The sequence below is a fragment of the Xiphophorus couchianus genome, chromosome 4 (genome assembly GCF_001444195.1).
Source record: "Xiphophorus couchianus chromosome 4, X_couchianus-1.0, whole genome shotgun sequence".
NCBI lineage: Eukaryota > Metazoa > Chordata > Actinopteri > Cyprinodontiformes > Poeciliidae > Xiphophorus > Xiphophorus couchianus.
The window spans coordinates 17317849-17334835 of NC_040231.1; the positions used below are offsets into that span (position 1 = coordinate 17317849).

The 16987-nt window shown below is 39.2% G+C and overlaps 1 protein-coding gene across 5 annotated transcripts in view; it reads left to right on the plus strand.

Annotated features, from left to right (window-relative positions):
* Nucleotides 1–14228, plus strand: part of zfhx3b (zinc finger homeobox 3b) — a 221581-nt gene extending 207353 nt beyond the window's left edge. For all 5 annotated transcript variants that reach the window (XM_028014074.1, XM_028014075.1, XM_028014076.1 and 2 more), the window contains 3 exons: nt 1161–1284; nt 1701–7220; nt 7594–14228. In XM_028014074.1, the coding sequence (XP_027869875.1) occupies nt 1161–1284; nt 1701–7220; nt 7594–9317 (7368 nt within the window). In that variant the 3' untranslated portion in view covers nt 9318–14228. The remainder of the gene's footprint in view (nt 1–1160; nt 1285–1700; nt 7221–7593) is intronic.
* The last annotated feature ends 2759 nt before the right edge of the window (nt 14229–16987 follow it).

A 16987-nucleotide genomic window follows, 5' to 3' on the forward strand; every position in this document is an offset into this window, starting at 1 on the left:
ATATAATTGTTATATATGATGTAAAAAATAAAAAAAACACTAGAAAAGAAAAGAAATGAGAACAAAACATCCAAGATTGGTGCAGGAAGTTGATAGAGTTGTCACTTTTAGTTTGAAATTCCAGACAGAGGTTTCAAGGCAAAAGGTAGTGCCAAGCTCAAATTTGAGTTCATATATTTAGGATTTACATGGCATTTTATGCAGTGAGGAGGAATAAATAAAAATAAATGTCTATGTTTAAGCCAGCTGCCTATTAAGGAATTTAACAGCTGTTTGTTGTGAAACCATACAACCAGAAATTTGTCATAGTAGTAAGTTAACACTTGTGACAAAAACTGCGATTCGAAACATTAAAGTTCAGGCAGAATTCACATAAACATTTATGTTTCAGTTCTGACCTGCATTGTCCCTCTGATGTGTCGTTCATTACCCAGTTCCTCCCAACACCTATGCCAGCAGAAAAGTCTATTTTGAATTACTAAATTGTTTTTTTTCCAACTGTGTTTGTATTACTCTGCACTATGTATATAGTCAGGTAGCTGTCAAAGTATGATTTTGAGGACAGGTTGTCTTGTCACTAAAACTTTATAAGTCCGTCTAGTTTTCCCACAGCATGATGTTATTTGGCTCTGAAAAACAATTTCTATCAAATGCTACACATGTGTTGGATGGATGAAAAGTTAAAACACTCATATATTAGCAACCTGTATGTGTAGTCGCTCTCTTCATTTCACTCAGACACACGGAAGAAAGAAAAAAAATGCTTTAAAAGAAAGCATTTTTATACTTGGTAAAGATTATGCTCTCAGACACCAGCTCCAGCCACACATGGATTAAACATATTTCTGTTTATAGTTTTTTTGCTTTGTTTTTTTTTGACTGCAGATCCATATCATTCATCATTACCCATTTACGTTACTCACTTTCTGTTTTTACAAAGCGGTAACTACAAATATTTGTTCATTTCCTAAAGGTGTCTTCGAAATATTTATATAGCTCTGAAAAAATAACAAAGGTCTGATGATGTTTTCTCTTTAAATGTGATTTTGCTGGGTTTGTGTTTTATCTGGCCATTTGACTTTTTAAACCAAATTTTAAGCTTACATAGTCACTAAGTAAGATTTTTAAAACTTGAATTCTTTTGTGTTTTGTGTCTACAGGTCACAGCCACTGAGGTTCTACCAGCAAGCATGTTCATACCAGTGCCTAGTCCAGACAAAGAGTCACAGAGCACCCCACTTGCTACAGCCAACTCCATCTCTGAGGACACAAAAAAGCAGACTGGTTAGTATCTCAGTATTTGAAATATTACCTTTAAATTTGATAACATACATATTTTCTGTAATATCAACCATGGGATTTTTAAGTCATATCTTTATTTACCTTGATAAGCATTTGGCAATTGTAAATACAAAAAATATTAAGTCATAAAGAGAGCATCAGAAAATTAGGAGGCACTACAGTTTTTTCTCACTCAGCATATTAAATACGCTTTTATTCTGTGGCTCTCACTCACAACATAACTGGATGAATGGTTGGTATTTTAACACCTTGTAATTAATCACAAGGTTGATCTTTTTGTACACATTCCTGCCTGTGGATGCACAATAAAAGTATTTTTCTCCATTACTAAACTTAATTGGAAAATAACTGCAAATGGTGATGCCTTGATAAGTAGTTCTTTGTTGATTTATTTACAGATGCCACAGATGCTGATCCAGAGAAAGGGATGTCCCTCACGACAGACATAGCTGAATCTCGCAAGTCACCTTCTGAGGATCAGCAGTCAGAAAAGGAAGATGCCACTGGATTTTTGTGCTGGAAGAAAGGCTGCAGTCAAGTGTTTAAATCCTCCAACTCTCTCCAAATGCACTTCAACGAAGTTCACAACAAAAGGCCCCAGTTGCCGGTTTCTGATCGCCATGTCTATAAGTATAGATGTAACCAGTGCAGTTTGGCCTTCAAGACTGTGGAGAAACTGCAGCTTCACTCACAGTACCATGTGATCAGAGCAGCTACTATGTGCTGCCTTTGTCAGCGGAGCTTTAGAACTCTACAAGCCTTGAAGAAGCACTTAGAAACCAGCCATTTGGAGCTGAGTGAAGCTGATATCCAGCAACTTTATGGAGGATTATTGATGAATGGGGACATTATGGCAATGGGGGATCTGGCTCTTAATGAGGAGCATGGGAGCCTGGGAGAAGATGACAAAGAGGGAGATGACAGTGACCCTGACGAAAAACAAAGTCCAACAGGCAGTGATTCTGGCTCACTACAGGAAGATTCTGGATCCGAACCCAAACGAGCTCTACCGTTCAGAAAGGGCCCCAACTTTACAATGGAGAAGTTTTTGGATCCATCTCGTCCATTCAAGTGTACTGTATGCAAAGAGTCTTTTACACAGAAGAACATTCTGTTAGTTCATTATAACTCTGTCTCCCACCTACACAAGGTGAAAAGAGCTCTTCAGGAATCCACTACTGGTCAACCAGAGCCTACCAGCAGTCCTGATAATAAGCCATTTAAGTGCAGCACTTGCAATGTGGCATATAGCCAGAGTTCAACTCTGGAAATTCACATGCGCTCTGTTCTACACCAGACCAAAGCTAGGGCAGCCAAACTTGAAGCAGCTGGAGGAATCACCAGTTCTGCAAGTACAACCGGTCTAATTAGCGGAGGGTCCAGCATAACCACGTCAACAACTAGTCCAAGCCCAGCCAGTAACTCTACTCCTAGCTCAGCAAACCACAGTTCTTCTGGATCTCAGGCAGCTCAAAGTATTCATGGAGGAAATCACATGAATCAGACTCATGGCATTGAAAGTTTGGGAAATTCTTCAGCAAGCTGTCATTCTTCATCATCTGACAACCATGAAGTAAAAAAGTCTAAATTTAGTGAGATTCTCTCTGCAAGAGGGCAACAACAGCAGCTTCAGCAACAACAGCAATTGGCTCAAGCACAAGCTCAGGCTCAAGCCCAGCTTCAGCAGGAGCTTCAGCAGCAGGCTGCTCTTTTACAATCACAGCTATTCAATCCAGCACTTCTGCAGCACTTCCCAATGACAACTGATGCACTTCTGCCGCTGCAGCAGCAGCAATTACTGTTTCCTTTCTACATCCCTGGAGCAGAATTTCAACTTAACCCAGATATCAACATCAGCAACTCTGTTCTCGGCCTAGCAGGATCTGCAGCTTCTGCCCTGCAAGAAGATTTAAAAAACTCAGCCCAGCAGGCCCAGCAGAGTTGCTTGCAACAGCAATTAATGCATCATCACCTACAACAGCAGCACCAACAGCAGCAGCAGCAACAGCAACAGCAGCAACAGCAAGCTCACTCACAGGTTCAAGGGCAGATGGCTTTGCTACAGCAGAGTGCATCTCTTCTCCAGCAGGCTGAAAAAAAGCAGAAACATTCCTCCTCAAAAGATGAAAAAGATAAAGAAATACTAAAAGAGAAAGATGTAACTGAGAAAAGTGAGGACAATATAAACAAAGATTCCACTGAAAGCAAACCAAAAGAAAAAAAGGACATTCAGAACATTTCACTAAACATTAATCAAGATGCTGGCATGCTTCCACCTAGGATTGCTTCAGATGCTCGAGGAAATGCAACTAAAGCCTTGCTGGAAAACTTTGGATTTGAATTAGTTATTCAATACAACGAAAATAAACAGAAAGCTCAGAAAAAGACAAGTGGACCTACAGGATCAGGTGGTTCAGGTGGAATAATGAAGGTTGTAGATCCCATTGAAGGATTAGAGAAACTGGAATGTGAAGTCTGTGGCAAGCTGTTTTCAAACATACTGATTCTAAAGAGTCACCAGGAGCATATCCACCAGGCTTTTTTCCCTTTTAGATCCTTGGAGAGATTTGCTAAGGAATACAGAGAGCATTATGATAAACTCTATCCACTAAGACCTCCAACACCAGAAGCTAGTCCTGCTCCTGCCCAACCTCCACCTCCACCTCCACCTCCGCCACCACCCCAAAGAGCTCCAACACCAAATATTCCAGTCTCTGCAGCCTCACTCACTCCTCCCACTGTACCTCCTCCACAACCCCCAGTTCCAATGACACAAATACCCATGCCAATGGATTTACCCTTGTTCTCTCCACTTATGATGCAGCCCATGTCTTTGCAGTCCCTGCCCACTCAGTTGACTCCTCAGTTACCTTCTGTCGAGCCAAGCTTGGCATCAGACTTGGCCCAACTCTATCAACAACAGCTTACACCTGCCATGTTACAGCAACAGAACAAGAGGCCACGGACTCGCATCACTGATGACCAGCTTAGAGTCCTGCGACAGTACTTTGATATAAACAACTCACCAAATGAAGAACAAATTAAAGAAATGGCAGATAAGTCTGGGCTGCCACAAAAAGTGATAAAGCACTGGTTCAGAAATACACTCTTTAAAGAACGTCAGCGCAACAAGGACTCTCCTTACAATTTCAACAATCCTCCAACAACAACTCTAGAAGAAACAAAAATTGATTCCAAACCTCCTTCCCCTGAACCTCAGAAACATGAACTCTATGGAAGCAAGAGATCATCTAGGACCCGGTTTACTGACTACCAGCTAAGAGTCCTACAAGACTTCTTTGATGCAAATGCTTATCCGAAAGATGATGAATTTGAACAGCTCTCCAACCTTTTGAACCTTCCCACCCGTGTTATTGTTGTGTGGTTCCAAAATGCTCGACAAAAGGCAAGAAAGAATTATGAAAACCAGGGTGATGGAGCTAAAGATGGAGAAAGGCGAGAACTGTCAAACGACCGATATATCCGTACATCAAATCTAAACTACCAGTGCAAGAAATGCAGTCTGGTTTTCCAGCGTATCTTTGACTTGATAAAACACCAAAAAAAGCTGTGTTATAAAGATGAAGATGAGGATGGGCAGTATGACAGCCAAAATGAGGATTCGTTGGATTTTTCCCATGACAGCTATACTCCCTCTGGGTCATCCTGTCACACACCAATGCCCTCCTCTTCAAGTCTTTGCCCTCTTCCTCCATCAACATCAGCATTTTCACAACTCTCATCGGTTGAGAAAGAGGAAGCATCACCAGCAACCACCTCAAACCCCTATGATGAAAATCCCAAACAGCTGCCAGAAATTTCTAGTGATCCACGAGATACTCAAACTTCTATAAAGCAGGAAATCATTCTCCAAACCCAGTCTGAACCCCAACATACTAGATCTCAGAGAGAGGAAAAGATGCATGTCTCTAAGGCTGTCAAGCATTCATCATTGTCTCAGCAACAGCAGCAGTGTGGCCCATCATCTTCTCAGACAACCCAGGCATCCTCACAAAGCTCCCACTTGGGTCTCAATCCACACCTATCCTCTGCTACACAGCAGCTGGCACAGCAGATGATTCCATACCAGTGTGAGCAGTGCAAGATTGGCTTTCCATCCTTTGAGCACTGGCAAGAACACCAGCAACTGCACTTTCTCTCTGTGCAAAATCAGTTCATCCATCCTCAATTCCTTGATCGTCCACTTGACATGCCCTTTATGCTGTTTGATCCTAGCAATCCTCTACTGGCAACCCAGCTTCTCTCTGGTGCAATGCCTCAGATACCCAGCAGTTCTGCCACCTCTCCATCCACTCCAACCTCCACCATGAATTCCCTGAAAAGAAAGCTTGAAGAAAAGGCTAGTACTAGCCCTGGAGAGAATGACAGTGCAAATAGTGGAGAGGAACCACAGCGAGACAAGCGGCTCAGAACCACCATTACACCTGAGCAACTAGAGATCCTATATCAGAAGTATTTATTAGACTCAAACCCCACTCGTAAAATGCTTGATCACATTGCTCATGAGGTGGGATTAAAAAAGAGAGTTGTGCAAGTGTGGTTCCAAAATACTAGAGCAAGAGAGAGAAAAGGCCAGTTCAGGGCTGTAGGGCCAGCCCAAGCTCATCGTAGGTGCCCATTTTGCCGAGCTCTATTCAAGGCAAAAACGGCCCTTGAGGCACACATTAGATCTCGTCACTGGCATGAAGCCAAACGTGCTGGATACAATTTAACTCTCACTGGTTTGCTACCTGAGCAGGAGAGCATGCAAATTAAAATGGATGTTTTGGATACATCAGGCTATTCCCAACTAGCCTCAACAGTGAACAGTGATGGACAAAGCTCCTCTATGTCTCCAGTAAATAAAAGCATGGATCTGTCTCCCAGGGGTCTGCTGAGCCCTTCATCCATCAAAGTCGAAGGAATGGAAGACTTTGAGGGTGCAACAATGTCCTCTGTGAACCTCAGCTTTGATCAAAACAAACTGGATAATGACGACTGTTCATCTGTGAACACGGCAATCACAGACACGACTACAGGGGATGAAGCCAATGCAGATAATGACAGTGCTGATGCAAAGCCCAGCCAAAATAGTGGTGATTACCTACCCAAGTCTGGAGGTACAGCCACTATGCTTGAAAATGATGACCAAATGTCATCAGGGTTAGTAAGCCCTGCAACAAGCTTTTATGCTAAGGACTATGACAATGAAAATATGATTGACCACAGTGAGACATCCAGCCTGGCTGACCCCTGCTCACCAAGCCCTGGAGCCTCAGGTACCAGGAGCATTGACAGTGGAGACAGGCCAGGCCAAAAGCGTTTCCGGACCCAAATGACGAACCTCCAGCTGAAAGTGTTGAAGTCTTGCTTTAATGACTACAGAACACCCACTATGCTGGAGTGTGAGGTACTTGGCAATGACATTGGACTTCCAAAGAGAGTGGTTCAAGTGTGGTTTCAAAATGCTCGTGCCAAGGAGAAAAAGGCAAAACTGAACATGGCTAAGCACTTTGGAATAAACCAGACATCTTATGAGGGGCCAAAGACTGAATGCACATTGTGTGCCGTTAAGTACAGTGCTCGCCTTTCTGTTCGTGATCATATATTCTCTCAACAACACATATCCAAGGTGAAAGATACCATTGGGAGCCAGATTGATAAAGAAAAAGAATATTTTGACCCAGCTACTGTTCGCCAGCTCATGGCCCAGCAAGAGATGGATCGCATTAAGAAGGCCAATGAAGTTTTGGGTCTGGCACAACAGCAGGCCATGCAGCAGCAGGGGATGTTTGATAACCCTGCTATGCAGGCTCTGAATCTCCAGTCAGCCTACCCAAATCTGCAAGGCATCCCACCTGTACTTTTGCCAGGGGTTGGTAGCCCTTCTCTATCCAGCTTTAACTCATCTAATTCAGGTATGTCATTGTTTCAAACTGACTGAATACCAGACTTTACATGCCATACAAAGAAACTTGAAACTAATAATAGACCTCTTGAAGAAATATTACATTTCTCTTGCCCTTCTATCAGTTGCATGAATTTCTTTAATATATTGATCTTTTACTATTCTTGATATGCTGAAGAGGTTTACACTCTTGTTACAAGAAATTAGCTAACTTGACTGACTTTCATTTATAAAAATTAAATGAGCCATTGCCATTCATATATCAGCAATCTTCTTTATTCTTCTATGTGTACTAAATAAAATGCCTTGTTTTTTCTCTTTGCAACTCTTAATGGTACTTTATGTGGGTTTAACATTTCTTGTTTTTTCTGACAAACTTTCAGCTTTAACTCCTCCAAAACCCTCAAACCTCCTGAATATGACGGGTGCCAGTGTTCCCTCACCAAGCCTGCCCACTTCTGGATTGCCTAATAAACCTCCCTCTTCAGCATCTCTTGCAGCATCGAGCCCTGCCCAGACCAACACATCTGCTTCTCACTCAAGCCCTACGCCCACATCGAGCTCCACTTCTTCCACTACCCCATCAGGCCTACGACCTGGACCCCACAAGGAACGTGATGTTGAAAGTTTAAGAGCGAAGGAGAAGGATAAACCCAAGGAAAAGACAGAAAAACCCTCAACTCCATCTTCAACTGGAAGCACCCCAGCCCCTTCCACTTCTGCTGCAAGTGCCAAGAAGGAGAAACCAGAAACAGCTGTTCCTGCCACCTCCATGCCAACACCTGGTATGGAGTATGTGGTAGATCCTGCCCAGCTTCAAGCTCTGCAGGCTGCTTTAGCATCAGACCCCACAGCTCTCCTTACAAATCAGTTTTTACCTTACTTCATGCCAGGCTTTTCCCCTTATTACACTCCACAGATCCCTGGGGCTCTCCAGGGGGGCTATCTGCAACCAATGTATGGTATGGAAAGCCTTTTCCCATATAACCCAGCATTGTCCCAAGCACTCATGGGTCTTTCTCCAGGTTCACTATTGCAGCATTACCAGCAATATCAGCAAAGCTTACAGGAGGCACTACAGCAGCAGCAGCGGCAGCTTCAACAGATCCAGCAACCCAAGGCAAGCCAAACTGCAGCTCCTACTCAAAACTTAGGGAATCGCAAAGAGGCTGCCAAAGATTCAGTAAAAACAGAGGAGCAAAAGAGCAACCCCCACAGTGAAACCCCCATATCCTCCTCCTCCCATAACAAAGTATCTTCTGAGCAGAATGAGATAGATGACAAAGCTATGGACCTTCATCTAGACCAGTACATTGTCCCCAAGGTGCAGAGTAAACTTGCCTGTCGCAAGTGTCAAGCTGTTTTCATCAAGGAAGAAGCAGCTATTACCCACATTAAATCTAACTGTTTCTTTGGTCAATCTGTGGCAAATCTGCAAGAGGTATTGCTGCGTGTCCCCGGTGGCGTAGGTGGAGGGGGCGGAAGTCTCTATGACTGCTTGGCTTGTGACACTACGTTGGATGGAGAGAAAGCACTCAGTCAACACCTGGAATCGGCATTGCACAAACACAGAACAATCAAGCGATCAGTCAGAAATGCCAAAGAGCACGCTACTAGTTTATTACCTCACTCTTCAGCCTGCTTCCCCAGTCCTAACACCGCATCTACCTCGCAGTCTGCCACTCATCCCATCAGCAGCCCATCTCCCTTGCCAACAACATCAGCCACCATGCCATCCTCTGCTGTCTCCACTTCCCTGTGCTCTTCCTCTAAGGCCCAACTCAATACTGCAGCTGTCAGCAAACCCTGGCCCCAGGTCCCCTTCTCCAGAGCTTCAGCTGGAAAGCCCAGTGCTAGTCCCTCCTCCTCTTTTCCTCCAGTGTCCTCACCCTCAACGGTTACCTCAAGTTCATTGAGCACCTCAGGAGTTCAGACCTCGATACCAACAGACGTCTTTACCGACGAGTCTGACTCTGACAGCAGTCAGAAGTCAGCAGATAGGCAGGGCAGGGCAACAGAGGAGCCGCAGCAGCCTACCTATGTCAAAGACAGTAATAGTTGTAGTAGTAACCTGGCTAGCGTAGGAACAGACTCCATCAGATTGTAAAAGAGCTTTCAGTGATGGACAATATTTAAAAAAAATACAAAGAAAATGACAAAAAAACACAAAAAATCATAAAAAGCAGCAATGTTAAAAATACATTAAAAGTATACAAACCAGTTTCAGAAAAAGATGTGTAAAGACTAACTGCAATTCCAAAGCTTGTAACCAAAAATTAAATGTTAGTGGATTGTTTTCCCATATCAACATGCTGGTTTTTATTTTTTTTATTTTTTCATTTTCTTTATGTTTAACCCAACTGAAATCCAGGCATACTAAGGTGTGAGGACAAGAAAGATCAAAGATCACAGCAGTTATATTTTATGTAATAGTGGAAAAATGCTGTACTGTAAGGCAGTGTACTGCCTCAAAGTTGGCAAATGGCCCAATAGCCCTTTTTTAAGGAATGCAAGTAAGTAACCCAATACTTTCTACTAAGAGCACAGTCACTAAAAGCCAGTATGTACTGTATGGGAGAATAGTCTGTTCAGTTCAGTTTTCTTGCTACTTAAGCATTCAGATACCAATGGCTTGCAAAGGTAAAAGAATAATGTAATGTCTATTTTATTCTCAGGTCAACAGCTCAAAGATGTTTTTTTTTTCTGTTACAGAGACTCACGTTTTACTTTTTTTTTCCAATAAGATTATTTTTTTTTTACTTCCTTAACTTGATTTAACAACAAAGTTTTATGTTAAATTTAATTTAACAAGGCATTTCTTCTGGGCATTTTAAAGGATTAATGATTAATATTCCTAATTTTAAAATCCTCATAAAGTGAGGAATTCCCATTACATCCAGATAAGCATTGCAGACATAGTAATGGGCAATTTGAAAAGACTTTTGATAAAAAAAAATAAATAAATAAAACCTGTATTTATGATAGATATGAGCATTTTTGGTGTTGAGTAGATTGTTGCATTGGAAATTGATTTCAGCAGTATGGTAGATTGGGGAAAAAACTTTGTGTACATTTAACTTTTGTATTGTCTAATTTTAAGACACTTCATTTGATGTTGACTTGGTCATTCCAATAGTCTAGGTTAATGAGAGGTAATTTATCTAAACATTGTTTCTGTCTTATCAAACTCTTGTGAAACATTCTCCCAAATGCCCCTCTTGACAAGGCAGGATCCTCTTTAGGATCAAAATTTATTTAATTTTGTGATGTGGTTGGTATTGTTCAAACCAAATGATCCTGGGTGAAATACTGAGAGATTTATTTTTAATTTAATTTTTGTGTTAACTTTGTGCACTTGTCAGACTCCTAATTGTCATTCATCTTGTTTCTTTCTTCGCACTTATTTTCTCTTCTGCTCTGTGTTTGTAGTCATGTATACTACAAAGCAGGTATATTGTTCTTCATGTTGAGTGGCTACATTGTTTTTTTTTTTTTGTTTGTTTTGTCAGTTTTGTTTTCATAAATGAAAAAAAGATTACTACTAATAATTCTCACGCTTTAAGACAAAAGAAAATCCAAAGACTAAACACTTTCACCATTGGTGCATAAAGATGAGAAAAGAGGCTTCTTTATACTTGAGAATTTGTTGCTGTTTTTTGAGGAAAGAACACAAAGTTTTAAAAGTTAAAGGAGTACGTATCCAAGTTGCCATTTCTGCTTGTTCGCAAGCAAGCGGGTAGCTTTTTTACGTAAATAACCAAAAACCAAAAAGGGCCCTTGTCCTTGCATTGTGGAGTAGCACCGTTACAGAGCCATTGCAGTTTGTAAGATAGAGGTTATTGATTTTTGTTTGACTTTTGTCACATTTAAATGTCCATTTTTTTAAAGAAAATGTATAAGGTCTGGTCTTCAAGGACATACGTTTTGCTGCTAATGTAGATTTTTGAAAAAACAAAAATGAAAAAAATTAATACCTAGATGCATGCTCATTTTGCTTTTGGCTAAGCTTTAACTAAAACAAACAATAAACCAATTTCTTGCCTCTGCAACACTTTTTTTTTTCTTGTTGCAAAAACGGAACTTTGAAGACTGTGAATATTTGTTCCAAAGGACATTTTGCGGAGTTTCTTTTTGAACAGACCAATGTTTAAAGCCAATGATCTATAACGTTTGTAAAGAACAGTGCATTCCAAATATCACTATGGATTTTTCTTAAGCAAGGACTGATCAATCTAATTTCATTTGATTGTTTTTATTTTCACAATCTATTTTCTCTCATTTTTTAAAATGACTGTAAACTGTTGTGTATATTTTTTGCATAGTTGGTTGCTGAACACAGCGACCTCTGTATGTCATTTTGTGCTGGCATGGAACATGGCTGAAAATCCCTCCATCCAATCAAGGTTGTTGCTTACTTGTTAAGCAAGTAACAGTGGTTACCAAAAAATGTATATAATACATCTGGTACTGATGTGTCTCATGTTTTGATTTTGTTTTCTACATTATTGCCATTCAACCTCCCCCTAGTCTCAGAGGGAATCAATGGCTTTTTGCTGAGGTCTTGTCACCCTTTCCCATGAGGTCTAATAGTAACTTGTTTCATGTTTGTGCAGGGTACCACTTCCACTCTTAGATTACAGGTTTTTAGGGGCATCTTCAGTCCAAAGCATTATTTCTGCTGAAGAGTTGGAAGTTTATTTCATTTTATTGAAGATGTCCTTTGCTTTCAAACACTTCGGATGCTCTCATATCCAAAGAAGTCATCTAATTAATTTTGCTGGAAAGGAAATGGTTGTGTATAGGTGCCCGCATCTTCTCATTTAATGATGTGAAACACAAGATTTTCTAGACCAAAACCAAGGTGTCTTTAAATTTTTTGAGTAAAAAACTTTTGGTCAATATTAACCCTAATGAATACAAGGCACAATCTCTAAAGTGTTTAAAAAAGTGCTACTTCTGGCAGAAAAATGTGACTTGGTGTTAATACCTTGCTGTGCTGTTGATGTCAGTAGCTCTAGTCTTCAAGCTTGAAAATTCTCAAATCCAGTTCCTTGGAATACTGTTAATGTGTACCTTAAGTTATCCAGTTTACTGTCTCAACTATGTTTTGTTTTCATATTTTATTTTTTAAAGATTGTTAAATATATATTATTTTCTTTTGTTTGCAATTTGCTTTAATTTCTGTATATTACTTTTAATCATAAATTAACACTAGCTTTAATTTGAATTGCTGAAATTAAGAAAAACAAACTAAAATGACCTGGCCACTTTATGGTGTGACAATGTTCTTTATATTCACTGTTTCAATGTTATTGTTTGTTCTCTGTTTACTCAAAGTGTAATCATGTGGGCTCTCTTGTGGACCACAAAGTTGAGGTCTCCACAATAGACTGATGCTAGTATGGGTGTGTTTTGTGTGCCTGTGTGTATCTGTGTGTATTTCAGAAGAGCCAGCATCAATTCAACTTATTTTTTTCTTGTTTGCCTTTTTATTTTTTCATGTGTTACACACCAAATAAACAGAACCACAAAGCTGGATTGTGATAAAATTCTAAACAAATCAAACTGAAACATAATAGCTCTTAACGAGGATGATGAAACCGAAGCACTGAGCAGTTTTTAACATTGATTGAATACATTAATGTGGCCAAAGCTTTTATGCAGTTGTGACAAAAAAGCGACAATTTCTGCTCCGTACAAGTGCATATTTTATAGTGGCTACAATAAAATATATGCGAGTTACACATTGGGATACATTTAATGGACACTTGCAAGAGAAAGACAAAGACAAGATTTTGCTGTAGAGGTCATTTTTTTGCCCACTGTGAAACATGTACCTGTATACAAATATAGATATATTTAAAGACATTTTTTTTCTCTTTTTTTTTTTTTTTTGTCTTTGAGATGAAGAAAGAATGAAAATGAATAATACGGACTCTGGGAAGCTTTGGAGACCTCGTTAGGAGGACACGAGAGGCTGCGGGCACACCAAAACTGGGCACGGGAGCCAAAGGCAGGCTCAAAACAGCTTTAAAAACCACCTCTTTATTTGATTACTGACATCTCTGTAATGGGAATGGACTCTGGATCCAATGGACTCGTGTGACACAGAGGGAAGTCTTTAAATGAAACTGAACTTTAAGTGGCTCCAGCTGCCTCTAACCTCCCCCATCCCCTCCCTCCATCTGTCCTTTCTTTCTCTAGCTCTGCCTCAGCTTCTGCTCTTTGATGGACATTTTTCAGATTTCAGGACAGAATGGACAGAGATGCTTGCTTCATTTCTTCCTCTTCATGTTGCTACCCGTTTAATTTTCTTGTGCTTGTCTCTGGTTGACAAGTACAGCTCTCCAGTCAAACGGCGACTCACCCCTCTCTGTGTTGGTTACATAATCTAAATAGGGAAATTATTAACATAGAGAGGGGACGAGTTCTCAGAGCTGTCTTTCTTAGAGGCAGATACTAAAAAAAGCGTAATAACCAAAATTACCAACCAAACTAACAACCAAACAACCATTTGCTCCAGCTTCAAAGATGAACTGTTACCTGGAGCGCTCTGTTCTTTTTGTGACTTCTGGTGCCACAATGTTTTTTTATGCTTTTAGTTTTTCTTTCCTTTAATTACTCCTCCTTTGAGCCTCATAAGCATGGCTCTGTGGCTCCAGGAAGCCCATCTGAGGGTAGAAAAAAACAGCCTTGCAATGTACAAAAAAGAGCAAGTTAAACCAAAAATGTTGTTCTTGATGTCTTTTCTATACTGTAGTCTTGTTAGTTTTTTTTTTTTGTTTTTTTTGTTACTGTAATTATATGAAGATTTCCAGACTGTACCAAATTACATGGAAACTAACATACATACAACCACATGGAACTTCAGACTTTTAAAGAAACTTTTGTCACAAAACCTTGTTGTCCTAGTTAAGTTGATTGTAGATGGTAATTGAATATACTCCTTTGAAAATATTTCATCAAGTATGTTTCTTGCTCATTGTGATACATTAAAAAAGTATGAGCATAAACTGCACTGTTTGGACTCGTTTTTGAGTGTCGCGAGAGTGGAACACTTCCAGTGAGGTATGTGTGTTTTAACTTTTCAACCAGAGGCATCAGATGTTTGGCCCAAGGCCCATTTAAGGCCTGAGAATAATTTTGTACTGCTGCAATTCAAAAACTGTACAGATCTGACCCTGTATTTGGTTAATAGAGATTTTAAAAACATACTGATAAATTTAACTTATTCAAATGTAAAATCACTATCAGAAATTTTATAACGGTCAACCCAATGTACTTAGGATATTGTATGCCTTTCTTTTGATAAGCAAACAAAAGAAAGGCATTATAATTCAGATTTATAATGATTTACTCATCCTATTAACCAAAAATCTACTGCTGTATTTCACAAAAATATTTGTATTTTCATTTTGCTGGACAATGAAGGCTGTCTCTATTCTATTCTGTTATTGAAGAAGTAAAAATTAAACATTTAACTGAAAATTTGGTTTGGGCTTTTTATATAAAAAAAAAATCTAACCAAAATATTATTAGGCTCATGAGTACTAACTTGATCATTTTGGCTCATTTGCATTTATTAATTTTAATCAACACGTGCTCATGTAAATGAACAGCATGGGGTCTCCCAGAGCATCAGCGTTATTTAAATTATTTAATTCGGTCCTTTTTTGACTACAAATCTAACCTGAATGGCCTGCGAATGATTGCTGGCCTTTGGCGTTTATTATATTAAGACAGAGTGAAGTGTTTGTAAGAAAATATACTGGATAACAACCTGTAGCCAAGCACAGAATAGAACAGAGTTTTCTATCTACTGAGTCCATGTCAAATTGGCTCTTTGTCCCTTGCTATTTAATGTTCGTTTTGAGGATAACGGAACAGATTGTTTACACTTGCAGGATGTCTGTCTGTGTAACATGGATTTTTGTGGCATCTGAGCTGAAACCAGAACCGAAAGAAGTAAAAGCAAATTGGTAGTGCTTTGGCAGCAGAAGACGTGACACATACTGACTGGTTAGTGTTTATTCAGACTTTCCTTTAATGTTCCCTCCAAACTCAACAGCATAATGTGTTGGGATACTTACACCAAAACAAACAAGCAACTGAACAAAAAAATCTGCTACTCTTGAATCCTATTGAAAAAAGATTATAACCTTTGCCTACATAACTCTGTACTATCAATGACAAGATTATGACATTTTGCAACATTTTCCATGTATGGAGGAGCATTTTCAGCACCTGATGCAAAATACAAAGAAATGCATTTTCACACACTTATGTTTGTCTAAGATTATAAAACTTTTACAGACACTTTCCCCCTATTGATTTATATTTGTGTTGTGAAAAAACAGCAAGATCAAAAACTTGGAACAAATGCTGTCCAAATTCAAGAGCTGCATTCTTTTTAGGACCCGGCCAATAAACATTGAGCTGTAAAGTTTAAATTGGATATTGTGACAGAACTTTGGTTTACATGACAAAATCTGGATTTCAAAGAACATCCCTCAAAAGGCAATTGACATTCACACTTACTAAAACAATGAAAAATGCTCACATGTTGCTGACCAGTGCTTGATTAAATGTGGATTTAGATTAAAAAGAATTATGATCTGCCTGTGCTGCTTGTTCTGAAGGACTGATGCTGAAATGTAAGTGGTCAGCCTTAGCTTCTGTTAAACTTAACTTGTAGTTAGCATGGCCACTGATGATGGCAGATAAATGGTTTTCCTGTAATATAAGTTGTTTCTCTGCCATTAGTACATTGTACAGTACATACCCAGGGTTGATTGACAGCACTGAAACTGGCTCAGACTTCTTTTTGACCAGGAGAGGTGCATTTCTTCAAACTGTAATAGTTGCACTGGGAGGAGGTAGAGGAACTCAATCTTTTCACAAATGATTTCTTATTTTATAGTAACAGTTTTAACAAATATGTAAAAAAAAACATTTTTTTTAAATAAAAGTTGCATACCCAGCTTTAAAGTTTTGTTTTTAGTATTTTTTTTAAATAAAAGGGTAAAGAGTCTGAGGGATTCAATACTTTTTATAGGCTCTGCAACATTTTGAAAGATTGTGGTCAATACTGTGTAATGATGAGGAAAAACTGAGAACTTCATTGATTATGCTGTTTAAAAACCTATAAACTGAACCAAAACAGTTTAAACTGATGTACCAGATAAAATCCTAAATTCTCTTGATTGCAAAAAATGTACTATTAAAGAGTGAGCTCCATGTGGGTACTCTGCTATAGAATATATTTTTAGGCCAAAAACATTTTCTACCAGCTATTAACACTAACCGTCAATCTTGGGAAGAATTGTGAGTGTTTTAAATGTATTAAAGTTACTCTATAGCAGATTTGTTTGTATTATCTGATCATAGACCATTTTTTTCTTAGCTTCTAAAATAAATTCCTTTAACCTAATGTCTTAGTTTATCTGAATTACACATGAGTTTTGAGACCTTGTATGGAAACAGAATTCATTGGAAATTACGAACTCACTACAGAAATGTTCAAGAGAAATGGGAGGCAACTAAGCTAAATTTCAATTTTTTTTTTTTCCATCAATGAAAATAATTTGTGCTTACCATTTGTGAATTTTAGTTAACGAGTAGAAAAGGCAATCACAGGAAAGCATAAGAAATAAGTGAATTACAGTAGCTTCATTGTGTACTGTCAAATATTTACTTGTCGAAGAAGGTGTATGGCAATAGGAAGCTGTAAGCAGCACCTTTGGCTGTAATGGCTAAGTTAGTGATGTGCATTGAGAA